We start from the raw sequence: 26,975 nt of genomic DNA, 5'->3' as shown, positions 1-26,975 counted from the left end.
CACATTGTGTATGATTGATTTAACTCCCAAATAGTTTGTGAGGTTTTCATTACTGTAGGCATAATAGACACATGGAAATACCACTTTATGTAACTTTTGTATTACATAACAATTTTCATTTATGACTTCTGAAAACAATAAAGATTGTAAACAGTAAAACCTGGAGGCATTTTAGGATGCCTACCTCATAAAATAAGGACATCATCAGTTGTACTGAATGTGTGTGTAACACTAGGCTCTCAGTCAGTCCAAGTTCAGCTGTGGAGTAAGTTATTCATTCATTCATTTATTTATTTATAAAATATATATATATATATTTAGCGCCATCGAGTGTTTAGAATGTCACAGTGCCTTGGCTTTGTTTTGGTTCCAACTGACGTCACTTCCTGTATTTTAAATATGGCGGATAAAAGCATGAAAATGTCCCGCAGGTTTTGGAGCTTATGAAAGTTATTTTATGACATTTATTTGCTGCTGACAAGAACACAAGCAAAACTAAGGTAGGTTTCGGCTGCTGGTGAGGCGGTATATTGATAGTGTGCAGCGTTTTACTGAATGAATGGAATATTTCATATTAATTCTCTATTGCTTATATAGACTGACCTTCCACTGAAGTATTTTGAATGGTGTTTGCAATAATAATCGTATGTATGTATATTTATCAAGTGAGTAGGTTAGTGCACTAATATCAATCTTTTGCCACGTCTGTTTTCTGTATAGAAATAAGTAGAATTATAGCTGCAATCTGAAGTGTACAGCAGAATAAGTGTTTACGTTTTTTAACCGTGATGTATTTTGTAGTATTTGCGTTGTATTAAAAGTTTATGTACATTTCCATATATGTCTACCTGAAATTAAACTGGTGTACAAATCAGCTACTTATCCATAAACTGTCAATTCATGTATTCTGTTACATTTAATGAATTAAGTCCCATGCATTTGACCTCAAAATGGTAAATAAATAGAAAACATGTTATTAATGAAACTTTGTGTCATTGTATCTCAGCAGGTTTCCACGATGAGCAGCAGGAGGAAACGTGCGCCGCCGGCGCGCATGAATGAGGAGGCCAAGAGGAGAGTGGAGTGGAATATGCATGAAGATCGGAGAAATGAAGGAGATCTGGAGTCAATCCCAGCACCGTCTGACAGCTGTCATATTGGACCGGTGCTTGAGAGAAACCAGGAAGAGTCAAACCAGGGTTTTACATCTTCTGCAAGACCATCAGAAGAGCGTCCAAGCTGTTCCACACTGGATTCTCTTCCAGATACCATAGAACTGAATGTGATGCCAATTTCTGCTCTGGATCAGGGGTGGAATGCGCTGATTGGAGAGTTTAACCTGTGTCCAAAGATTCCCATTATGCTAGGAGACAATTCCTTCTGCCTGCAGCAAACAGGTGACACATTAAGTATGAGTCTGAATAGTGAAGAGTTGGAGGTTGAGACTGGCAGAAGTGATCCCGTCTGGCGTGTGCCTGTTGAATGTTCATTTGGTGGAATATTGTTGGAGGATCTGGATTGGCTACAGAAGAGGAAGGTCACGCTTCAGGAGATGAATCACTAAAGGTGCGTATTTCAAAATCATCAGCATTAAGCGGTTTTGTGATTGACACCGTTCTCCAAACATTCAAACAAATAAATTGCTGTGTTTTCTCTCCATTTGTTTTTTTTGAACAGCTGAAAATGTTTCTTCTCGAATCGGGGTTGGGCAGACCAGAATTGGTCAGTGAAGGAAATGGGCGCATTAAAAAAGCCAATCAGCTAATGCAAAAATTAATGGAATTCTTCTATGACTTCATCATTCCCGGTAATCTTTAGTTTATGACTAAAAATGAATTTTTAAGAACTGTTTTTAGTTATATTGTAAAAAGAAACAAAAAACACAATACAGTAATGCACTTGAGCCTGGAGGTGGAGCTGCACTCTAAGGCCCGGGTGCATTAGTGTGATGTAATTTGCATAAGTGAATAAATTAAATGCATATTAATTAACAAACATTTGTCTACAACAAATAAACAATGAGCCTTAAAACAAATTACAGAAGGACCAAAATATGCAAAGTTTGTTTTTCATAAAATAATAAATATTTTCTACTATTTAACATGAGGTCATTCCTGTTTATTTTTATAAACTGAGTTACAAGTTGAAATTATTGCTGTGTGGCAACATATAATGTATTTTGAACATTTCCTGTAATATTCATTTGTGAACTTTATTCCAATGGTAGAGGTGATGGACAATGAAGAGGAGGAGTGTGACACTGATCTGGAGCGTCAGAACGTTGAGGAGCTGTATGATCACATCAGACACCTCCATCAGACAGAAGCAGCGGAGCAGAGTTTCGATGTCCAGCACCCGGGCCTCATCCCCGTGCTGAGACCCTATCAGAGCCAGGCGGTCAACTGGATGCTGAGGAGAGAGAAGTACAAAAGCAGCAGCTCTCAAGGTTCAGACATGTTCTACAAATGTTCATCATCATCTTTGCTGTATATAAGTGCATGAATTGGTTCAGTGCTTATTTACAGTGTTTGTATTTCTTGCACAGAACAGAGGTTGCATTTTCTTTGGTGAGAAATGGTCACGATTTGTGGCAAAAAGCTGTTTTACAATCCCTACACTGGATGGTATGATTCTTTTTCTACTTGGAGCAAAGCATACTGAAACTGTAGTTAAAATACTACAGTAGTGCATGGATTTTCTAATCTAATAATAACAACAGCATATAGTTTTATACACAAGTCATTGTTTAATTCCTTTGAACTCACTAACAGCTTGATTCGAGAGTTTCCTCTGGCTGGAGTGGACTGGCCTAGCGGGATCCTTGCTGATGGGAAAACCGTGGAAGTGCTGGCCCTTATTCTGTGTAACACCCGGCAAAACCTGGAGCACGGGGTTCTCACTTTGCCAGTGGTAAATTTAAGATTATACGTGCCCTTAAGTGCATGCAAATTAGTCAAAAAATAATGATGACTTTTCATTAACACTTTACAACAAAGTTTCATTGGTTAATGAAGGAAAGCTCTTCACCTGCAAAGATAGTCAGTGGCCCCAGATTATTGTTGTTTATATTCACTGCATGCTAAAACCAACACACTTGACTGCCTGTGTAGCCTTAGAAAGATTTAAGACACAGTTCCAGTGACAGTGATTTCTTAATTTATGTCAGAGAACAATTTGTCAGCAAAATCATCATGCAAAATAAATCAGCAATTTTTGACTTTTTGTATAGAATAATAAACTTATTCAAATTCAGTCATATCTGCTCCAGTTTATTTGCGTTCACAGTTCTTTACTAAAGAGCGTACATTAGGATATCTTAATTTTTTTTGAATTTTCCAGAAATTACACTTTTTTGTTTTACTCTTGTGTCTCTGTCCTCTCCAGGGACAATCTGTGAATTACTTTGTCCCTCCTCCACCATTAGAGAGGCAACGGACCATTAAACATGAGGTGAGGCCCAAGGAGAAGATCATTTATCCAGGTAAAAATGTTTTTAAAAAATTTTCATTTTACCAAAGAAGGACATGTTCCTGGATCAGCATCCTGATTGGTCCTGGAGCAGCATTTCTGTCAACCATGTTTCATTAACATGTTATCTCATCAGATAACCTGCTAGGTTAAGGTAGGTTTTAACCTGTTCTTTGACAAAAATGTTATTCAAGGACTGTCTAAGATTGTTGATCCAAGAACATGTCACAATTGTATTAATGAGTACATACTTTTATGCAATTTCTATCTTTTTCCAGCTGTGCGTGAGATGCTGTTGACTGCGATTAAGGAAATGAGGTTTGGGAAAGGAGCGTCAATCAATGCCATTTTTGCTTATCTACGGACCATGTACAAGTATGACACCCTAAAGAACCGGAACCAAACCCCAGTATATTTGTTTATTTTAAAATACAAATGTATTTTTTAAATAACAACTAAACCTTAATAAAAATGTATAATTTAATGCAAAATTGTATGAAAAAAGGGAAGTGTTCCTCACTAATTTAATGCAAAATTGGATGAAAAAAGGGAAGTGTTCCTCACTAAATGAATGCATGGAATAATTATATTTTGAAACAATGCATTTTATGTATTTATATGCACCAGTCTAACAATACATAGCAATAAATGTTATGGCCCATTCACAGCAAGAGCGATAACTATAGAGAGATCTAACCATCCACACTAATGCATGATAATGTTGTTTAAAGTTTTTATCATTCATTAGCTGGAAAAATAGCTCTGATAGTGATTACTATAATATAATTGCTCAGTGTCGTTATTTTTAAGTGTAAACCTCCCAGTTCTCATAGAATTAGAACATTATCAAAACTTGTAGTTATCGTCCTTGGTGTGAATTTTTATTTCGTTTTAGGTGTATCAGGGTGTAAAGAGACACGGTTTCATCCAGCCTCACATTCTAGCTGAGCAGGATGTGGTCATCACCACTTATGACGTGTTGTGCACTGAACTCAATTACGTCGACATCCCCCACAGCAATAGCAAAGACGGCCGTCGATTCCGCAACCAGAAGCGCTACATGGCCATACCGAGCCCTCTTGTGGCCGTGGAGTGGTGGCGGGTCTGTCTGGATGAAGCTCAGATGGTGGAGTGCACCACAGCCAAGGTGATCATATCATTGTCATATTCATTTTGCAGGCATTAATCCTGTTCAGTTTTAATCCCAGAGACAGCACAGTCCCAGAACAGCTTCATTTGGAAAGGCAAGGACATTCATTTTTATAATGGTAAAATCTCTTGTTTTTCTCTATTCAGGCTGCAGAAATGGCTTTGCGTCTCACATCTGTTAATCGCTGGTGTGTCAGTGGAACACCTGTGCAGAGAGGTTTGGAAGGTAAGCAGAATTAATATTGCATTGAAATATAGCTTGTTTATACAGATAAAAAATATCTTGAGATAAGCAGCATGTATTTGATAAAAAATACAGTAAAAACACTAATATTGTTAAATATTATTACAATTTAAACTAAGTGGTGTTCCATTAAAATGTATTCATTGATATAATTTATTTATTTATTTGTTTATTTGTTTCCAAACAACCTTTGATTCAAAATTTAAGCGCAAAATGCAGTAAATTGTAGTAGTAAATAATCAAGGGATGTTGTCCTCATTTAATGAACATATAAAAAATTATAATTTTAGTTTAGTCATTTTAGTCCCAATTCAAATATATTTACTGTTGTTTTCATCCAAAATTTTATCACATACTTTTCGATTAATTTTGTGTGCATTTGTATCATTGATTAGCTTTTTATTTATTTATTTATTTATTTATTTTTTCAAAATATATAGAGGCTTCATGCAACCCACAATCTGATGGAGCTTATGAATGCAAAGCATCCTGGGATTCCTCCAACCTTGAGAGATGACCGTCTCAAAGAAGAGGTTGGGTAATCCCTCATCGACTTAAATATGAGAAAGAAAATGAGATAAATTTGCTAATCATTTCTAGTTCTCTGTGTTTTCTTCCCAGGCTGAGCAGCTGAGGCAGCATTACATGGCCAAGGTGAACTCTGAGGTTTCTGAAGCACATCAGAACCTACAGCCTGTTCTTCAGCACATTAAAGAGCAAAAACGCAAGGTAAAATCTGAGTTATCGCACAGTTTCAGCTTCATGTTTTAGCTGAATTTTTTGTATGTACTGAAGTTTACTAATTGTATGTTCTGCCCTAGGTGAACCTTCGCTCTCCCTGGTGGCTGGATGTCATACAGCAGGCCATTCAGTACTCCATGGACGACGACCTTGTGGGCCGCATCCAAAATGAGCTCACTTGCAGTTATAAACAACAAGCCAACAAGCTCTCATTGGCAGACAAGTAATCCATCACTTGATAGATTGCGAATAATGTAGTTTTTGATGGAAAATAATTACTATTTAACAGAAATATCTTACTCATAGGTTTCGAGATGCTCGTGGTCTTCAGTTTCTGCTCAGCACTCAAATGGATGATTTGATGAAATCACAGAAAACGGTACAAGATGCTGTAAAAAAGCTGGAGGGGCCGCCATCTCAGCAAGTCATCGAGGAAGCAACACTCTGCCACCTGCGACCTGTTCGTCTGCCACTGAACAAGTAAAATATTTTAAATGTTTATGGACGTAGTGCATGATCTCAATTACAGTAGCAGTACCAAACTGTATAATGCATGGCCTAACTGTCAATGTTTTTATTTTATTTTTTTTACTTGTGTTTGAGAAATTATACATTTCACCTTTAAATTTCATATTTGCGAATTATTATAATTAGGGATGTAAGATATTGGATTTTGCCGATATCCGATGTGCCGATATTTTTCAACTCATTTTGGCCGATACCAATATATTTCCTTTTGTTTGGAAACAACACCAAGTCTCTCATGTGCAGAAATTATAAGCAAAATATTTTAATTTTGGTCAGTTTTTAACAAAAACTTATTAATTAGAATTAAATAAAAAATTATGAAGACTTTTTAGCAGTACATCGAAGCTTTGAAAATAACTATAAATAAGCTATATCAATCGCTGCCGATATCAGTCCGATAATATTGTGCATCCCTAATTATAATTGATCAACTTTGAATTTAAAATTTATTGCTTTAATATTTATTCCGTAGCTGTGTGTTTTGCAAAGCGGATGAACTCTTTACGGACTACGAGTCAAAACTTTTCTCCCACACGTAAAGTTATAAAACATTAGGTTAGTTTACAACAGTTCAAAAATTGTAATAGACATAATTTACTCATACTCACTTTATTCCTTTATGACAAACCTTTGTTTCTTCTATAGAACACAAAAGGAGATATTTAGCAAAATGTCCAAGCTGCTTTCAGCCTTACAAAAAATGACAAAAGCACACAATAACAGTATCATAAAAGTAGTTCATATGATTTATATTCTGAAGTCATGCAATAGCTTTATCTGAGAAACAAACTGAAATTGAATTTGTTATTTACTAAAAATCATGCTTAAAACCATGGTCACCATTTAGTTTCATTCAGTGGGAAGTAGCAGCTTGGCTATAGAAAAAAAATTCTGTTCCACAATAGAAATTGATAATGGTTTTGAAAGGGATTTGTTTAACCATTTGGCAAACTATTCATTTAAAATATATATGCAGTAAGGATAGTCAGTAAACTTTATTTTTTAATGCATTCTGGGAAGAGTGCTGGGAAGGGGCAGACGGCCATCTTTGAGGAGATGATTGAGGATGAAGAAGGACTGGTAGATGACAGACTCCCCACGACCAGTCGGGGTTTGTGGGCAGCCAGTGAGACAGAACGAGCCCTTAAAGCCATCCTGTCCTTCGCCAAGGCCCGTCGTTTGGAGTCTGGCCTCGTAGAGGAGGGAAATTCCTTCATGGATCTCTTTGAATCCTGGAAGAAAGAATATAAGGTTTGAGGTTGTTTTCTCATTGCATGATGAATGATGCAGTGCTTGAATGTCTTCATCATAATGTCCTGTGCTCTTTCAGCTGCTGCATGAGTACTGGATGTCACTGCGGGATCACGTGTCGGCCATAGATGAGCTGGGCATGGCCACCGAGAGGCTGCGTGTGCGGTTACCTGATGAGCCCAAACCCAAAGTGCTTCATATCATAGAACCTCACGAGGTGATGACATGGAGTCCCATCTGTAATGCTATTTGTGATTTTTAGACTAAGAGAAGTAAGAGCCATTATTTTTTCTATTTTTTATTTCTTTTACATGTGAACAGGTGGAGCAGAACAGGATAAAGCTGCTCAACGACAGGGCTGTGGCCAAATCACAACTGCAAAAAAAGCTTGGGCAGTTTCTCTATCTTACAAACTTAGAGAAGGTAATACATGCTGTATTATGAGGGATATTATTCAAAAAAATTGAACCCTCTTTTCTTTTTTCCTTTTTTTTTAACCTAAGACTATTTACACAATATATAGACCCAAGTCTTATAAAAAAAAAATATAAATTTTTTCTCAGAAATCCCCATTTCAGTAGCATTTACACCGAACTTTCCATGTTTATTCCTATCTATATTCTGATTTACGGAGATGTTTGTTCATGTGTAATTCACCCGATTTATATAACACTTTATCTATTTGTGTCTGTAGATTTAAATTATGATATATCTTTAAAGGCCATTTTCTCCTCCACCAAGTCAGAAATCTCCAGGTTTTTAAAGAGGAGTCAGTTATTATTTGCATGGTTAAAATAACATTTTATTCCTAAAAACATGGTGAAAATGTATTTTTTTCTGGCTGTTGACAGTATTTTCTGATTCACAGCGTGATAAAAAGAGATATCCAAAACCCTCTATGTAAAAACCTGTCAACAAAATGAAAAGAAATTTGAACTTGGATTTATCAAATGTTCAGATTTCCATTCTGGAAATACATACCAATAAGTGCATACTTAATTAGATAATGTATCATTGCCCAAAAATATTTGTACTATAAAACAATTGTCTTTAATTGTAATTAATCAACCTGTGAAAGTATGGTGAAATCAGTTAAAACTTTTTACCCTATTCACCTGTAGCGTCTCATCTTAAAGATATGAACTCTTAAGCTGAACTGTTTGCATGTGAGTTGAGTCACAGCTTCTCTTTAGCTTCCAGAAGTGCTTTGAGTAAATTGAAGATGGTATGTTGTGAATGTGAGTATGTCTACTTAGTAGATGAAACGCTCAAAAAAGCAAGAAAAATCCTGCTTTGCATGATATATATCCCTATAAGACACTGTTTACTTGTAGTAAAAAACAATTTTTTTTTTTTTTTTTTTTTTTTTGCATGTACAGATGAATGAATGTTGTATTTGATGTAGTAATTCATGTATTGATCATTTCAGTCTCAGGATAAGGCCACTGTAGGGTTGAATCCAGAACCATGTCCCATCTGCGCTCGACCGCTGGGACAGGAGGTAAAATCAAAGCAAAAATGAATCTGTAAAGTGTATATGTGTAAGTGTATACTCTGAACGTGACTTGCATGTGTTTTTATTATCAGTGGGCTGTATTGACCTGTGGACACTGTTTCTGTAACGAGTGCATCGCTATCATCGTGGAGCAGTACAGCGTCGGCAATCGACGGAGAGCCATAAAGTGCGCCATATGCCGACAAACCACTTCACATTCAGAGATCTCGTATGTGTTCACCACTCAGAGTGCCCACCAGGGGCAGGACATCCCTGTAAAGGTCAGAGACAATTCCTGTTTTATTTAGACGTTTAATATGTACATTTACAATGAAGGTAAAATACAACTGTGCAGTGACCACGTGACATTGTGAGTCAGGTCAGAGATGATCTGTCGCATCTCTGTAATCTCTCTCCCTTGCAGGGTAGCCACTCCACGAAGGTCGAGGCTGTGATTCGAGTCTTAAAGACAATTCAGATGACCGACCCGGGAGCAAAGTCTCTTGTGTTCTCCACGGTAACGCTCTCATTAAACGAGTTACTACATCAAACACCCGACTACAGCTCTTAACCTCTGACCTTACATTAATGCCTCTTTTGATTTCTGCAGACCAACATTCGTTCATCGAGGAGCGAATGCAAGCAATGCTTAAAACAGCAGAAAAGAGGTCAGTCCCTGACACATAAAGAGGGTATTTAAAAAAAATAGCTATAACTATCTTTGTACCAATTTACTGGTTTAAAAGGAAACTCATCAACACAGAAAAGAAAACTGCATCTGTCAAGCCACCTAATGGGATCTCTAAATACATAGTAATTGTATACTCAAGTCTTCTGTAGATTTGCTTTGTTTACTGAAAATGATCTTGAATAAACTTTCTCAAACCAACATCTTCTCCAGTCATAGTTCCGCGTCCATGAAGCATTCGGAGGCCTCCGTGTTTACAGTGGCAGATCTGGCCGAGCTGTTCACAGAGGACAGCGAGTCTCTTGAGTAAATGTCTCTCCAGACCTGCCAGTCCAAAGGCCAGTAATGTGAACACTACACTAACACCAGCCAGGAGACGAGCCGTCCGCTGCTCTCCAGCTTTCCTTTATGTTTGCTTTGCACATTCCCCTTTCTATATGGTCTGTCCAATGGTGTAATTTATTCATGATACTCGGTGTGAAAAAGAACACGGTTTGATGTACCGTATATACAGTATCAGTCCTGTTTACTTTCTAGATTTATTTTTAGTGGGTGTAATTTTTATCTATGCCATGTTGAGCATAAACAAGTGATTTTTAATATGATTTTAATGAACCAAATTGAAATTAGAATGCATTTCTTATGCTGTACAGTGGATTGGTTTTAACAGTAGCACTCATGTATTTGTGATTGAAGCGATCAAACCTTTTATAAGAAAACCACAGTAATTGCAGTCTGTCAGTCTGTGCTGTAAAGTCAATTTAAAAAAAACTATGTGAAATTTTATTGGAATTATGCTTTTATTTTTTTTAATCTAAATGCCTTTTATGATGTTTAGGAAGGAAATTGTTTGATTTTACAGCACTGATCTTTGTCAGAGCGTCTTCCGTTCAAACGCTCCTTTCAGTGGATCGTCTGTGCAAAGTTGTAGCAGACCATTTTGAACATTTATCTGGTGCTATTTGCGAAACAAAAGATATGTGATTCAGTGTCCGTAAAACTCGTCCAATAAAGAGCACTTGTAAAAAGTAAAACCAGAAAGTAAAAGGGAAGAGACTTTCTTTGTCCTAGAATGGACAAGGGCAGACGAGGAAACTCAACTCTTTCTGTCAAGCTGTACTAAAATGCATAATATCTTTCATGTCAGGTTATGATAACCCAAATACAGTATTGCACATTTTCTCAGACTCAAAATTGTCTTAAATGGAAAGAAATTATGATTTGTCAACAGAGGAATTAACCAAAAAAAAATTTTCCGTTTACAAGAAGAGATGCATTTTATTGTATATTTCCTTTGAATTTTGTTTAAAATTGAATTTTTCAGGGAAATGCTTAGCAGACTGATCATTTTATTGAAAATGCCCTGAAAATGCATTGATTGCAATGCCATCGCTTCACATTTTGGCATCTAACATGTGAAAATCTCCCTCACAAGGTTGAAAGACTGACCTCCTCCTCTGTCCAAACAGTCTTAAAGATATCAACTCTATGGCTAAGGTGTCAGTGAACTGCCCTTGACTCACTGTGACGAGATTTCTTTTCAAACAAGTCGTTGGGATTCCCGAAACAGTAAAGCGTTTGCCATGCCCTTTAAAAACCTATACAGACAAAAGAGTGAGCTAAAACAAAACACCGCCCCTGTACCTCCATTCCCTTTGCATGACAAACAAACTCCTTGTCGACCAACGCACTGAGAGGTGTAGTGCGCTGTCTGCTAAGTGGGTTGTCAGTAGTATTTTTTTCTACTTTTGCCTGAAATCTAGTTGGTCGGTGTTACCTTGGACTCCCCCCAACTTGTCTTATTCATGTGTGCAATCTCATTGTTGGTGTGGACATCATTCAAGCTGGTGTTCCAAAGCAACTGGAGGTTCCCACTTCATTAGAGCTGTGTTTCGGAGGGCTGGAGAGAGCGTCTCTGACAGCTAGTCGAGGTGATAACCGAAAAGATTTGGTGGAAAGGGCCGAAAACGGAACTACATTTCAGGAGAGAAGAAGCCAGAAAGGCTTTAAGGATGACACCTACTAAACTGGCACTGACATGGTCTTTGTTCTCAATATGGACAATAACTTCTGCTGTGCAGATTGAAGAAGGTAAGTCTGATTAAACACATGCAAAGAGAAATATTCAAGTGCATTACTTTATTGTTACATGCATATAAAACAGTTTGAATTTGTGATGTACATGTTGGCAAATTTTATTAAAATAAAGCTGAAAAGAGCTTTTAAATTCACTAATGTCTTCAGTGCATTATCGTTTATAACATTACAGCATCTACCATTACACTGCAATTAATGTATTGTATATTTTATATTTTAAAATTGTATATAAAATATACATTAATTGCAGTGCAATGGTATTTATAAAAAAGTTCAAATGTAATATATGAAAGAATATAAATATACTATTATTTTTAATGTTTTCTTTTTGAACACTAAAGCATGTACCATCCAATATAAAAATTTTATTAAATGCAAAATTAATACTTAAACATTCTTCCTCTCTATTTTCATCTAGAACTCAATGAGACAGTCATTTGCACCAACGATCAGATGCAAGTTATCATTCCCAGTGTGTTTTTTCTGAACAAGGAGCCATCTGTTTACGTATGTTCATTCCATTTATTTCACAAATGATTAAATAAATTGCAATGCTTGAACTATTTTGCAGTTTTATGCCATTTTTGGCTGATTTTCGTTTAGGTTTGGGATTTGCACTTGAATGATCCTGACTGTCGAGGTGTTGAGGTTGGGAACGACTATGTCTTCAGCATCAAGACAAACCTCACGGACTGTGGCACCATTATGGTAATCCTCATTAGCGTTGTCAAGTCTTTGTGTGTAATCATAAAACCGCTTCAGATGATCACAAGGACTGGAGAGTGGCCTCCAGCCGATTACAAATTGGTGTCGGGACATTAAAGACTTTTAAAAAGCTTGTAAACACTTGTTGCATGAAGGCAAACTACAAATTGGGCCTCTTTGGCTGTTAAACTTAAAAATACAAACAGTAAATTTCCCTATTTTTTCAATCCTTTCCTTGGTTGAAAGGTGACCGCATGCTTTGTTCAAGGAATAAGCAAACCTTCTAAAAACATAAAAAAAAATAATACACATCTCTAGCATACTCATAATTATGTGCATTGTAATAAGTGGCAACCACGAGGCTTGGATATCCTTTTAAGGAATACTTGTATTTATTTAATTATTTTTCAATGCTCATCGTTGTTGGTTTCCCTCCAAATTGGCTGGCTAGTCCTTTCAGAGCTCGGAGGGGAGGGCAAACAGCCATGCGGCTCTAAATTATCCTGATTTATATGGAAATGATTACTGTGTTTTCAGCCGTGGTGAATAGGCCAGCCATAATTCAGTGTCGTACTTTATAGTCCTCCTTTTATTCTGCCCTACAGCCAGCCTCAAACAGCACTACCACAACCCAGAGGACAAGCTTCACTCTGGCACAGCATAAATCTGTACTTGAGACCACGAGTATCGTTGAGAGCCTCTCACAGGACTCAGCAGACTATTTCTTGTAAAGCCAGCAAAAGGTTAACGCAGCTTAGAGAGGGGATGAATTCCCTCCTTCTCCGCGTTTAGGAGTTTTACAAGCTTTTTTTCATACTTGCTGGTTAAAAGTAGGGCATATCTGGATTAGAAAAATAAAATCCTTGGTTGTCGAAATCAGCTGCTTTTGAGAATTAGATCTAGAGAGGCAGTTTTCTGTCCCTTGTACATGCAGGATTAATTTAAACTGAAAAATGTGAGGCAAATAGCACTAAAATTTGGTCAAGAAGATGCTTGTTCTCTGAATCAGGAGGCGTGTTTGGGAAATAAAAGGGCAATAAAGTTTGTTTTACCGGATGTGGTAGGAGACCATTTAGCCCCGTCAGTAGCACGTTTGTTTCCTTGTGTTGACCTTTAACTTCTTACGTTTTATTGGCCTGTGAATGTCACTCAGACGTTATTAAACTCAATGATTATTATGCAAATTGAAGTTAGACAAGACAAAATATATCAAAAGACTTTCGGCGTAAACTGGAAAAGGAACATTCATCAAGATAAATAATTAATTTTAGCTAGCCTAACCTGTAAGGTTACAAACATTTGAAGGTTATTTGATGTCAAGGTTATTTAGCCCATGTTTGAATACTTCGAGAGTTTGAAAAAAATTGAAGTTTGCAGCTTATTTAAACTCTGATATATTATTATATGCATTGTTATAGATAGATTGATTGATTGATTCTTATTTGCTCAATCATTAAAAGTATTTAATTTTTAATTTCTGTTTCATGTTTTCCTCAGGCATCAGATGATACTCATATCATGTTCACCAACTCAATCCGTAACAATGAAACCGATATCATCACCAGAAGCTACATCAACATTACATTTGGGTGTCGATACCCAATAAACTACATGGTCCAGCAGCAAAACGGGGAGAATCTGATCAGAGTGGATGTCAGGTGAGCTTCTGCTAGTCATGACATCACCAGTTAATTAAGTTAATTAAGCAACTCTTTTTGGTTCAAAGCTCAGTCTGTCTGGGACTGCAGCACTCCATATGTAGTAACGGCTTTAATTATCACTATTTTTCCAAGCTTAAAAAAGGCAGAGCCCCTCACTAATTGTTTGTTTGTATGTAAACACAATAAAGGAAGCTCATGGTAACAAAAGACTGCCCTGGGGTCCAACTCAAGAGTTTCATTCAATATTCATTGAGCGAACCTTTCAGCCTCTTCAATGAGCTTCTCTGCCCCGCAGGACAATCACTCTGAACACGGAGGATGGAAATTTCTCGGTCTCCATGCTTCTGTATAAAGATGAAGAGTTTCAGGATAAATGGACCACTGTTCCTTCTCTCACACTCGAGGACAACATATATGTCAAAGTTTACATGGTGTGTGTTCATTACTCACTACGAGCTACTGAGGGCTTTCATGAAAGCTGCCGTGCATTTTCTTTATGCTGCAGTTAAGAGCTGTTTGGTTCTTTGTTTTCTGATGAACGGAATATAAAGTCATTTGCAGGATTTGTGTAAATGAAATCTTTCTTACATTCATTTAGTCGTTTTAAGTAAATAGTATTTTAGAGATAAATATTAGAGAGAGAATTATCGAATGAACAAATGAATGAACGATAGATAGATTTATTTTATAAAAAATTAATATTCCGTTTACCATCTTTTTTCTTGCAAGATGCTGACACACATTCTGTATATCTGCACATGAGCAATAATTATTATCTAATGGAGTCACTTCTTTAAATGTGCTAATGAAGCTTTCTGGAATTTCATCCCACAGATCCCAGCGAATCTTTTTCTGAGAGTGGAGAGATGTTGGGCCACACCAACCAACGACCCTTACAGCAACATTCAGTACACCTTCATCAGGGACAGGTCTGGGACACAAGTTTTAGTGTATAAGCCTTTGCCTATCAAGCTTTTATGTATTTATTTTGTGTATCAACTCCCTTCTGTTGTCCTCTGTGTAAATGCCCTCCTCCACAGCTTCATTAGTCCTTTGCTCGGGTTTTAAATGCTTCATTCAGTCATAATTATCACCAGAGGTGTGTGAGGATGTTGTTGAGACATGCTGTTGAAACTGTTGCTAAAGGAGCTGATGACAAAACAAAGCATGCAGCTTCAGTCATGTGATGACCATCAGCAGCCGTATGTTTCAGTTTAACAGCTGTGCTTGTCCTTGACTACTCAAAGAGATTCTCCACCAGGAAAAAAAAACATGAGAAGCAAACGGATCCAACTTAAATATCCTTCCCTTGAGTACAAACATCACACTGACTAGCATTTCTCTTCACATCAGCTGTCCAGTGTTGTGGAATGACCAGACACTAGCTGTGATGAAGAACGGTCAAGGACCAGAAGCTCTGTTCAGGATACAAATGTTCAAGTTTGTTGGCAGCTCCTACACAGATGTTTTCCTGCACTGCAACGTCCAGATCTGTCATAACACAGGAGGAGTTTGCCAGCCTGTGAGTTCCCAAGTCATCAAGGCTGCATTTATTTGATTAAATAAAAAAACTGTAATATCGTTAAATATTATTACAATTTAAAATAACTGTTTTTAATATAATCCAAAATGTAATTTATTCCTGTGATGCAAAGCTGAATTTTTATCATCAATACTCCAGTCTCCAGTGGCACATGATCCTTCAGAAATCATTCTAATATACTGATTTGTTGCTTCAGAAACATTTGTTTTTATTGTAAAATGAAAAACAGTTTTGCTGTTCAGTATTTTTGTGGAAACAATTTTGGTAACAATATAAAATTTTGGAATCAATAAAAAAATCTTTACCGTCACTTTTGATCAAATTAATGCATCCTTGCTGTATAGAAGTATTAATCTTACTGACCTCAGACTTTTGGACAGTAGTGTACCTAATGCTTAGCCAACACCCATAGTCAAAAAATACCAAAAAGTACTCTGAATGATTTCTAAAGTCCTAAAAGTCTGAATTCCTGCACTTTTTGAGCTTGCATTTTAAATCTTCAACAATTCTGCTAAACATCTCCTTTTATAATTCCATGTACAAGAAATATGCCAATTTTTAACAATGTGTGGATGAATAAATAATGACGATTTTATTGTTTTGATGAACTTTTCCTTAAAGAATATTTTTGAGAAACATTGTTTGCATCATAGTAACTTTAAACCCTTGGTGCGTCACAGAACTGCTCATCTGAACATGCATCAGTACGGACACGCAGGGATGTTGCATCATCTCACACTGTCTCATATGGACCAATCAGAAGGCTCAAAATTGACATGGAGAATACTAGTCCAAGTAAGTCTTAGAAACTCTTGTGTCTTTGAGTCACCATATTCGCTCAACTTATTTGAACATCCCCATTCAGATTTGCCGCCTGTGGAAACCTTTGTGTTGGGTGGTCTGCTGTTCATCCTGATTGTCATCACAGGAGTTTTTGGGAAACTCTGGCTCCAGAGCAGGAACTCGTATCCGACCCAAGAGGCCCAGCTCACTCTCTCCAACATCCACCATATCTCAGAGGTGGCCAGCTAACCTGGGATCTCATACACGCACAGTGTTGTGTGAAATATGTTGTCTGCTAACCTATAGTGCATTTTATAGTAGTTGTCTTTTATTGTGAAATAAATAAAAACGCTTTTTGATTTCCTAACAGCTTAACTTATTTAATATACTGTTAAAAATGAGTTAATAAGCCACTTTGTGGTTGTGAATAGTGCAGTAACATGCTCATAGATAATGTGATACACCTTGCTAGAGCACCTGTCTGAGGAGAACAGACTTCATACAGTACATCTAAAAAAATGAAGATCAGTAAAGTCAGTGAAGAAAATCTCTTGGTTTGCTATTTTAAAGTATGACTTAAGTTTACAAATAGCCTACATTATTCAGGAGTCACTGTTCAACATTATGTTGGTCTATCTGACTATAGCTCTTGCTTAGAAACCAAATTTTTTATAAAAATTAATATCAGGCTTTAAACATGCATCCTCATTGCCATTGGTAGGTTAACTATCTTTATTCGTTAGATCAATGTATGGTTTCAATAAAACACACAATTATGAAAAACAGTACCCTGAACACATACCATAGCTGCATGAATAAATGATTAGGACAGGTCTCCCTAACATTTAACAATAACAACACTCATAAAGGGCATAGGAATGCATTATTTCCCAAATGTACTGACAAATCATATTTTGTCTTAAATATACTGATATCAACAGTTTTCCATGAGGGTTAGATTAAAGGTAAAGTAAATATTTCAAATATGGAAAATAAAAACGTGACTATGAGAATATAGCTTTAGAAGTAAGTGCAACTGAATTGTACAATAGGCAAAAAACCGACATATTTTACAGTTAATGGTATCATACCGTGTATTTTGACATCAGACTCGCACTCTAAAACACTGAAAACAATACTATGGTAATGCCTAAACAGCATGGTATTATCATGGTACTTGTTAGTGTTTAGTCTCCGCCCATCTATGGGCCTCTAGTTTAGTGTATCAGGACAGAGAGACACAGATTTCAACAGACAGCAGTGAAAACAACATCACCGTCATTGTACTCGATTAAATATTCATGTTTTTAATTAAATAAATACTTCACTGTCCTCATTAAACTACTGAAGACTCGTCACAGATCAACGGTAAGACACTTTAATGTTTGTTTACTTTGAGTAGTTTCCTCACCGGCTCCAACACAATAACGTTGGGTCTTTGTTAAAATAGCAAAATGTTATTTTTTGTCTCTTACTAGCATGATAACTGTTCGTCTGTATACGACGTTTATTCATTGCGTTTGTGTTGTTTTCATTTAATCCTCCAGTTCGCGGCTAACCAGCTAATGCTAAAGGCTTTGTGTTTGTCAGTTTAACGAATTTAAACATTTATCTGTCATAATACAGATGTTTAAGGATGGTTAGTTCATTATTGATCTATAGGAGATCATGACACTGCCGGGTTCATGTTGTCAGTCGTTTTACTCCAGTTTTCAACAAAAGCTGCATCAGGTTTCATGAGTTTGACTGGATTCAGTTCAGTGCATCTGATTGCCATCATGTCATATTCCGGTAACATTTCACGTTAGTATCAGATTATATTTAGGATCATTTCATGTTTGGGATTATTAGGATCATCGTGTGTAGGATCATGTTTAGGATGATGCATCATGTGTCATTAAATGAACATTAGGATCCACAGGTTCCTTGATGACTGATAATTAACTCAGCTGTCAGTTCTCAATTATGGCATATGAGCAACTGTAATTAATGATTTTTTTATTTTGACAAATTATTCAAAATAATCAGATTTAACTATTTAATGACCTGTTTTGTCCATAATATGGATCTTATACTGTAACTGGCATACCTTGCTTAAGCATAAACAGTGTAGACTGGCTTGAATAATAACATTCTGAATATTTTAAATAACAACATTCGTGTTTTAAAAATATTAATTTTTTTCTTTGGTTGTGATAAAAGTCCTTTTTCATTCTCTTGTTTCATGGAATGCATCCCATTTGGAAATTAAATTAAGATTAAAAATGTATTATGCAGCAGTTATGCATTTGTCATATTTTCCTTACTCTCATACAATGAAGTGTTTCATTTAAGCATTAGATGCTTTTGTTGTTGTTGTTGTTGTTGTTGTTGTTGTTGTTGTTGTTGAAGTGTTTCATTTAAGCATTAGACTCTTTGTTGTTGTTTGTTTGTTTGTTGGAAAACTGTAGGAAGACATTAGTTCATTACCAACAGGTCACCATACCTGTTAAAAAAGTTTGGTATATTTACTTAGCAATTTTTGTGTTTTGATTGCTATAAATTAATCTATTAGAATTACAACTGTATTGCATTTTATTTTGTGATTTGCTGGACTGATAAGCAGACTTTTCTGTTCCAATGAAAGCACAAAATAAAATACAATCAAATAAGCATCATTTACAGATCAACAATAAACAAAAATGGCTAATGATGGTCAATTGTGCAAGCTTAGAACCATACGTTCTTGCACAAAAATGTAATCTACGTATGTACTGCCACAAATCTGAGCCCCTCTAAGACTAGAATCCTGAAGTCATGTCATGTTTGGGGTCATACTGAGATGCTGTAAGCGTGCTGTCTGTTGTAAGTCCTTAAGAGTGATTGCTTGTGCAACTCTATGCCATATTGCACATGAGCACTAGATACCAAACACCTAAGTATTCAGAAAACATCCTCAGATGTGTTTTGCCATTTCAAAAGGAGCCATCACAAGACATGTGGCAGGCTGAGACACCGGCATTGTACACAAACGTTTCGCAATGTTTATCTCCAGCTGGTATTACGAGGGCTATGTTGAAAGTCAGCTTGATAATTCAAAGCTTACACCACAGCATGACAGACCCCCCCACCCCCCCCCCCCCCCCCCCCCCACCCCACCCCACCTTGATCCAACTAACTGTTTGCATCTAGGTCATGCCGGCTGAGTCTAACTGCACATGTCCAGCCAAGCCCTCTCATGCTGGAGAGAGAGAGAAGCTTCTTGAATGACATTGCAAAATCCTTATGGAAGTGTTTTTTTTGAGTGGAAGCCATGACTGATTCCTGTAACATACCGTTCAGAAACAAGGGGTCATGTTCCTTCTCAGTCCTCGAAGAACCAGCGTGACCGTGCAACTTTAGGAGAGTTGTGAAATAGCAGTGCAATAGTCTAGTACTGCGAGAGGGCAACGGGGTCTGATTTACACTTATCCCTTTTAAGAGATGAGGGGACTTTCCCCATGAATGGCATACATAGATTTTAAGCCGTGTAGTATTGTACACAAACTAACGTCTAACGATCTGTTTTCTTTTCTTCCACAGTGTTTGGTTAATATTTGCAATGGAGGAGCTTCATGTCCATTGCCTGAAATGTGTCAACCGACGATGTATGATAAGACCAGAGCCTAGCATTTCCTGTGACCTCATGGGTTGCCCTCTCGTATGTGGGGCAGTTTTCCACTCATGCAAACTGAATGAACACCGTTTGCTGTGTCCATACGAAAGAGTCCCGTGTCTGAACCGTGGATTTGGATGTCCATTCAACCTTGCCAGGGTCAAAATTGCACAGCACCTTGAAACGTGCCCAGCCAGCATTGTGTGTTGCACTATGGAATGGAATCGATGGCCAGTGAGTTATGCAGATCGTAAGTCCTATGATAACTTGAGTAAGGAGGTTTGTGATGTGGAGCAGCTCGACATGGCTTTGGCCCTCCAGGATCAGCGAATGTTGCTGGAGTCGCTTAAAGTGGTGACCACTGTGACAAAAGCTCTGGTGGAGCAAAATCAGCACAATTCCAGCCCCCAGGATTCAGACCCGGAAAATGAATTAATTGAAACAGACGAGGAATTGTACTCAACTTCAGTGGAAAACAGTAGAAGCTTTGCCACCACTTTGGACGTACTCCATAGTGCAAAAAATATTGACTTGATTGTGGAGAATCCTGATGGTAAGGAACTGAATGGAGGTTGCAGCAGTGTTAGGAATGGCGATGGGGGCTTTAGTAATGACACTACAAAGGAAAGTGACACTGATTCGGATTCCGATCTGGGAGCAGTAGGTGGTGCTGACTGTCCTTTTCCAGTAGACCCTGAAGACGAAAGAGATGATTGGTTGGAGAACAGTGGATGTGGTGAATCTTCTGAAGAAGAAGGTGAAATGAATGGTGGGATAGAACTCAGTGGACTTCATAATGAAGGGAACGCTGACAGCCAGGTTAGACTTGAAAGGGTCAATGCCTCTTCAAATGTAAGGCAGGTTTTACCTGATCATTCCATACCTGTTCTAGCACGGGAGCCTGAAATAGCCCACTTGCCCCAACTACCTCTTCCTTTGCCCATCCCTGTGCCTAACCTGAGGCACAGCAATGTTCTGCACCATTTGCCTTTTAGAATTGAGGACCGATGGCTGGAGCGCAAGTTGGAGAATCTCAAAGTACTCAGGGGAATGAACTTGTTTACAATCAATGGGCGAAGGACTCTGTTTTCTGACCCCTATATTTTCAAAGCCAAGATGGAGGACAAGGCGGTGGACACATCAGACCTTGTGGTGGCAGATGATCCGATGGGTCTTCATGGCATTGACCTCGTTACCGCTGCCTTGCTCTTTTGTTTGGGAGACTCACCCGGAGGTAGGGGCATCTCAGACAGTCGCTTTGTAGACGGGTATCGAATTGACTTTGGCACGCAAACCTTCTCCCTCCCTTCTGCCGTACTGGCAACCAGAACCATGGTAGGTGACATCGCCTCAGCATCTGCCTGTGACCACGCCAGTCCACAACTCTCTAACCCCAGTCCATTTCACACCCTCAGATTAGACCTCGTTCTGGAGTGTGTGGCACGCTATCAGACCAAACAGCGCTCGATGTTCACCTTCGTATGTGGACAGCTGTTTCGCAGGGACGAGTTCTCGTCCCATTTTAAGAACGTTCATGGTGACATACATGCTGGCCTTAATGGTTGGATGGAGCAAAGGTGCCCATTGGCATACTATGGATGCACCTACTCCCAAAGAAGGTTCTGCCCTTCGGTACAAGGTTTCAGAATCATCCATGACCGACACCTGGGCTCCTTTGGGGTGCAACCTGGGTTAGCAGCTTATCCCGATGAGCCTCTGTCCAGAACTGACACCTGTCAGTTCAGGTCCCACTGTGACCATCTTAGTGACCTGCCTTTTGAGTTACTCCAGCACATTGCGAGCTTCTTGGATGGCTTTAGCCTGTGCCAACTCTCCAGGGTGTCTCACTCTATGAGGGACGTGTGTGCCAGTCTTCTTCAATCCCGTGGCATGGTGGTCCTGCTCTGGGAGAAGACAAAGCGAGATAATGGAACCACATCCTGGCAGATACAAGACAAGGTAATCAAAGAGTATTCACCTTGTTGTCTTGAAGCACCAAGCATAAAAAGCAATTTTTCACAATCTAATCTTGCTGATGTTTTTCATTTTAGGTGTGGCGGTTCAGTACGGCGTTTGACACTGTGAACACGTGGAAGTTTGCCAACATTTCCAGCATGGCCGACCACCTCAAAACGTGCAAGTTTAACACCATAGCACGGAGAGAAGAGGCTGTCCCACTTCCATGTATGAGTTTCACAAGAGAACTTACAAAAGAGGGACGCTCTCTACGTTCAGTGCTTAAACCAGTGATATAGACTGTAGTCAAAATTCAGATGAGGATTTCGTTTTATAATACAACATGCCTTATGTATTTAGGTGAACTGTGGGATTTGTTTGGTGACGTAATCATTAAAATAAGAGCCTCAACTTAAACCACTTGGAAGAGATGTTTTTTTAATAAACAATATCTACCTGCTGTAGTGATGATGGTTGTGCTGTCTTGCACTTTTGATAATTGTATCAAAATATATTCAGTTTTTTTTTTACAAATTCATTGCTTTTGTAGAGATATGTAGCTTCAAACCAGAAACACTGAATTGTTAAATGGTGATGACCAAACTGAAAACCATTGTCTTTATTTTTGTAATGTAGGAATACACAATCCAGGTATTTCTATAACATAGAGCAGTGGTTCTCAACTGGTTTTACATTTGGACCCAAAGTTACATTGTACATGAAATGGTGACCATATACATTACTGGACGTAACCTGTCTTTACTGTTCCCTTGGTCATGTTTTTTGTTTTTTTTCAAGTTTTCCTCCTTGAGGATGAATGTCAAGCAAATTGTCCATTTTGGCATTTCATTCAGTAGATGAATTTGCTCTAAAATACAGAGTTCGATTAGACTGCAAAATATATATAAATTGTTCTCTATTTACAAGTCCATTTATTTTACTATCCTACTTATTCATGACTGTATGGTTAGTTTCATTTGATCATTTGCCTTTTTTTGCCTGCTGTTGCTGAACAGACCTGCAAACCATTAACTGAGAACCACTGATGTAGACTTAAATCACCTGATTTCTCTCTCATTTAAAAGTCTATAAATGACAGTCTTAGATATTTATCCTATATCAGTTTGTCAGAACAAACACATAACAGTTATTTCTCTGAGAAGCATTATAGTATCCAGTTTTAGCTGTATACAACATATAGTACTTGATACTGTCACACACGACACTTCCAGTGGTCATCCTCTGCATCTTTTAATAAGTAAATGGATTCATGTAAATGTACTTTATGTTGATGGCATGTGCTGAATTATTACTTTTTACAATCTTCCCGATTGTAAGTCACTGCGCAAAACCTGCAGGACAGGTACAAGACTGTTTTTTGGTTGCACACAGTACATGTGCAGGTGTACTTCTCTGTCTCTCAGGGGTTTAACATCCAGCATATGCCATTATAGACAGTTTATCTGTGAGAAACGTGAGCTTGAGATTCTCTTCCACTTTTATTTGTTGATGGTTTAAAGGTCAGGTTTACAGTTCCTAAAGAGTTAAGTTTTACTGTAACTTTTTTCAGGTGTGTAGTTACGATGTTTCAGTTTGCTAACATTCTGGAATTTTGCAATATTTTAATCTGGGAAGAAAACAGTTCTCTTAACCTTGTTTAAAGGATTAGATGTGTGATACATTTTACTGTATGAGCTTTTTGAAAATTGTAAGTATGACAGTCCTTACATTTGTGTTGAGTGATGACAATAGAGCAATATTCTGAAACATTTGAGTTTCTGAATAATCTAATTCTAGCATCTTTGAAAACTGAAGAGGCATAAAATGCTTATTTTTGAAGAATTTATCAGAGTTGACATCAGTCGATGTGCAATGTGTTATAATGTCTTTGCTTGAGTGATTTTTTTCCCAAAGGAACAAAATGCATTTATATATTGCATAAAGCCTTATTTGTTTTTTTGAACAATTGTGATGTTTGAATTTATTCAAATATATTTACTCTAGGTTTTCCAGCCATTTACGTTATAATAGTATGAGGGAACTCAGGTATTAGAGGAGTTGTGGAAAGGTTAGGGTTGATTATTTACTGTGTGGTTTCCATTGTTTTTTGTTTTTTGAAAGGAAGTGTAGAGTTTATTTACACTCCAAACCCTGACATTTTTGTAATACAGTTTTCATATTTGTGATTTCATATGACCTCATGCATGTTAGTTCTCAAACCCATTTTTCTATTGTAAATAATCAAAACGTTTGTCCATCTAGGTTAACTAACATCAACAGTTGTATCATTATTTGCATTTTTTATATATATTATTTAATAAAGTGTGAGAAATCCAGTTTGCAAGTGTGTCATTTGTTTAGGCTCTAGATATGCAGCCATCCAAGTGTCAAATATATAAAATAAAGTTGTTAAGCAAAGTGGGCAGAGAAATGAATTTGCCTGTGTGACATCAATCATGTAATCGTGGGTGGATAATGCTTTGCTTCACTATTTACTTGGTAGTTTTTTAAGCATTTAAATAAAAGTAATCTAATATGCAATGCATACACATTCATCACTTGAAGTGCATGATGTGGCTTTGATTTTACAGATTATATTTTATAATAACATTACTCTATTTAAATGTCTTACCACCAGGTTGTGCTGCTGTATTTAGAATCAGAATATGCTAATCAAAAAAGGTCTAGGTACATTTCCTGTGAGACACACATTTGTCAATAAAACAATGAATTTGCTTCCTAAGAACAGTATTTAATGTTCATTAAAGTTGGATTTGGCTTTTAAGTAGCCTATATATTAGCATTAATGAGGCCATACAAATACTTTACATCTCATTTTCAGCATCTATCTCAGTATAATTTCGCCTTCGGGTGAAAAACGATGGTTTACTTACCGTAAACCTGGGTTCTTCGATAACAAAGTGAAGTGTTTCACTATGGGAATCGCTGAATCGTGACCAACTGCGGAAGCTCATATGACACAACGTCTGTCTTTGACAGACTGACCAGGCTCCACCCCACCTCTATCAGTCAGGTCGACCCCTGCCAAAGTCATTATAGAGAGATTTCTTCCTGTGCCCGTGCAAGGAGGGAAGTGCTGGTGAAACACCTCATTTTGTTATCAAAGAACCCGGGTTTACGGTAAGTAACCCAGTTCTTTTTCTAACTTTGTTCGGTGTTTCACTATGGGAGATATAGACCACTCCCGGATTGCAATGAAATGGGCACCGACCCGCCGGCTCCCAGCACTTCGTGTGCTAAGGATGGCCCAGACAAGTCCAGTCTCTAAACCGTACAAAAGTATTTGCTGCTGAACAAATATCTTGAACAGAAACTCCCCTGAGTAAGGCCCATGATGTAGCCATCCCCCGAGTGGAGTGGGCTCTCAAGCCCTTAGGCGGTTGAATACCCTTGCAGATATAAGCTAAAGATATAGCATCTATGATCCAGTGAGACAGCCGTTGACGAGACAACGGCTTCCCTTTGTGACGAGTAGCCCACGACACAAACAGCTGGTCATGAGTCTAAAACCTGCTGTTCTCCTCACATACATATGAAGAGCCCTTACCGGACATAATGAATTCAAATTCTGCTCCTCCGGAGAAGAGAACGGAGGAGGGTGAAAAGCTGCAAGTTCAGTAGATGGGCACCTATATACTGAGTCAACTACCTTAAGCAAAAAAGCCGGGTTAGGACGAAAGGAAACCTTAGTGAGCCCTGGAGCGAACTGCAAACATAACGGTCTAACTGACAAAGCCTGTAAGTCATTCACACTAAGGCTATGAGCAGCACCATCTTAAAAGAGAGAAATTTAAGCCCAACTCCCTCCAATACCTCAAAAGGGTCTTGAGAAAGGGCTTCTAGGACGATGGATAAATCCCATAAAGGAACCATCTGTCTAAATACCGGCCGTTTACGACACGCCCCTTTCATAAAACGACTTATCAAAGGGTGCTGGCCTGCCGATTTCTCACCAAAACCTACATGACAAGCTGAAATAGTTGCTAAATACACCTTAATGGGGGAGAAAGCCTTCCCCTTATCTAGAAGATCTTGAAGAAAGCATTGCCCTCTGCGTCCTTGTCCCCCGGGTCACCCTCCTCCTGCGTGAGCAGGCCCTCAAAGAGCGGAGGCATATCCAGGGATTCGGCTTCCATCATGTCCGACCAGCTCGTACTGGCTCGCGTCAGATGGTCAGTCTCCGCAGACTATGTGGCCGCTCCAGACAGACAAGGGTCCTGCTTGTTAGCCACCGCCACTCTCAGCCTCCTTTCCAGGATTTTCACCAGCAATGTTTGTGGATCCGCCAGCGACGTTTGAGCGTGCTTCGGGCCCATACACACGATGCACATGGGGTGAGGGTCCCTGCCCGAGATGGTAGCTCCACATGAGGATGGACACAGGCGGGATGCAACCTCCCTGATCTTCGACTCATTCCCTTTGGCGGGGGTGATGGCCGTCGACATGTGATGCAACCGTCAGACTCTTCACAACAAGTTAGCCTGCTGGTCTAAGGAAATTAAACCTTCTGAAGGCTCGCCTTGACGCGTAAACCTCTAATTGACTTAACGTCACCTACCGCAATAATTTAATACGCAGTAGGCCAATTAGAATAACTCGCCTTGACGCGGACACTATTCTAATTGTTAGGATATCACTCAACACAATCCCGTCCAACTAACCTCGCATTCAGTGACGGAGTCCAGTGACAGCCCGTCTGTTGAACAGTTTAGAGAAATCGGCAAAGTCAGGATGTGCTGAGAGAGCTTGCTACAGTCTCCCATGGGAAAAAAAAGCAAATTACTTTGGCGGGGTCGACCTGACTGATATAGGAGGGACAGACAGACAGACAGACATTGTGTCATAGGAGCTTCCGCAGTTGGTCACGCCCAAAGTGATTCCCATAGTGAGTCAACACAGAGTGAAGTTAGAAAAAGAACCAAGATACAGTACATGTCCTGAATGGGTTCAGATCTGAGGGGCTAGACTTGAAATTGGCTTTTACAGCAGAGTTCTCAGAAAAGTTTAGACA

At 38.3% G+C, this 26,975-nt stretch overlaps 2 protein-coding genes and 1 pseudogene across 4 annotated transcripts; all 3 read left to right on the top strand.

The window, feature by feature from the left end:
* Positions 1–392: 392 nt before the first annotated feature.
* On the top strand, positions 393–10,806 carry LOC306886773 (E3 ubiquitin-protein ligase SHPRH-like; annotated as a pseudogene). Its single transcript, XR_013785950.1, has 24 exons — positions 393–500; positions 1,007–1,566; positions 1,678–1,807; positions 2,228–2,446; positions 2,546–2,624; positions 2,772–2,910; positions 3,385–3,481; positions 3,747–3,877; positions 4,364–4,615; positions 4,765–4,843; positions 5,069–5,079; positions 5,302–5,394; positions 5,483–5,590; positions 5,683–5,825; positions 5,909–6,082; positions 6,603–6,665; positions 7,153–7,381; positions 7,461–7,598; positions 7,703–7,804; positions 8,811–8,882; positions 8,969–9,157; positions 9,301–9,393; positions 9,487–9,544; positions 9,778–10,806. The product of XR_013785950.1 is annotated as an E3 ubiquitin-protein ligase SHPRH-like (transcript).
* Positions 9,871–16,719, top strand: LOC306885999 (pancreatic secretory granule membrane major glycoprotein GP2-like). The gene is made up of 9 exons (XM_079442847.1): positions 9,871–11,655; positions 12,080–12,168; positions 12,265–12,369; positions 13,864–14,024; positions 14,323–14,458; positions 14,862–14,956; positions 15,381–15,549; positions 16,251–16,365; positions 16,436–16,719. The coding sequence occupies exons 1-9, from the start codon at positions 11,577–11,579 to the stop codon at positions 16,600–16,602; spliced, it is 1,116 nt and encodes a 371-aa protein (XP_079298973.1). The 5' UTR covers positions 9,871–11,576; the 3' UTR covers positions 16,603–16,719.
* Positions 16,720–17,560: 841 nt separating this feature from the next.
* On the top strand, positions 17,561–24,274 carry LOC306886671 (F-box only protein 30-like). Of its 2 annotated transcripts, none has more exons than XM_079443971.1 (3): positions 17,561–17,721; positions 19,915–21,946; positions 22,039–24,274. In XM_079443971.1, the coding sequence occupies exons 2-3, from the start codon at positions 19,934–19,936 to the stop codon at positions 22,240–22,242; spliced, it is 2,217 nt and encodes a 738-aa protein (XP_079300097.1). In that variant the 5' UTR covers positions 17,561–17,721; positions 19,915–19,933; the 3' UTR covers positions 22,243–24,274. The 2 variants fall into 2 exon arrangements, with proteins under 2 accessions (XP_079300097.1, XP_079300098.1); XM_079443972.1 differs by lacking the exon at positions 17,561–17,721 and adding an exon at positions 17,729–18,156.
* The last annotated feature ends 2,701 nt before the right edge of the window (positions 24,275–26,975 follow it).

Source organism: Barbus barbus, assembly GCF_936440315.1.
Source record: "Barbus barbus genome assembly, chromosome: 20".
Lineage (NCBI taxonomy): Eukaryota > Metazoa > Chordata > Actinopteri > Cypriniformes > Cyprinidae > Barbus > Barbus barbus.
Note: the sequence above shows the minus strand (reverse complement) of the source record. Positions and strands in the feature narration are given on the sequence as shown.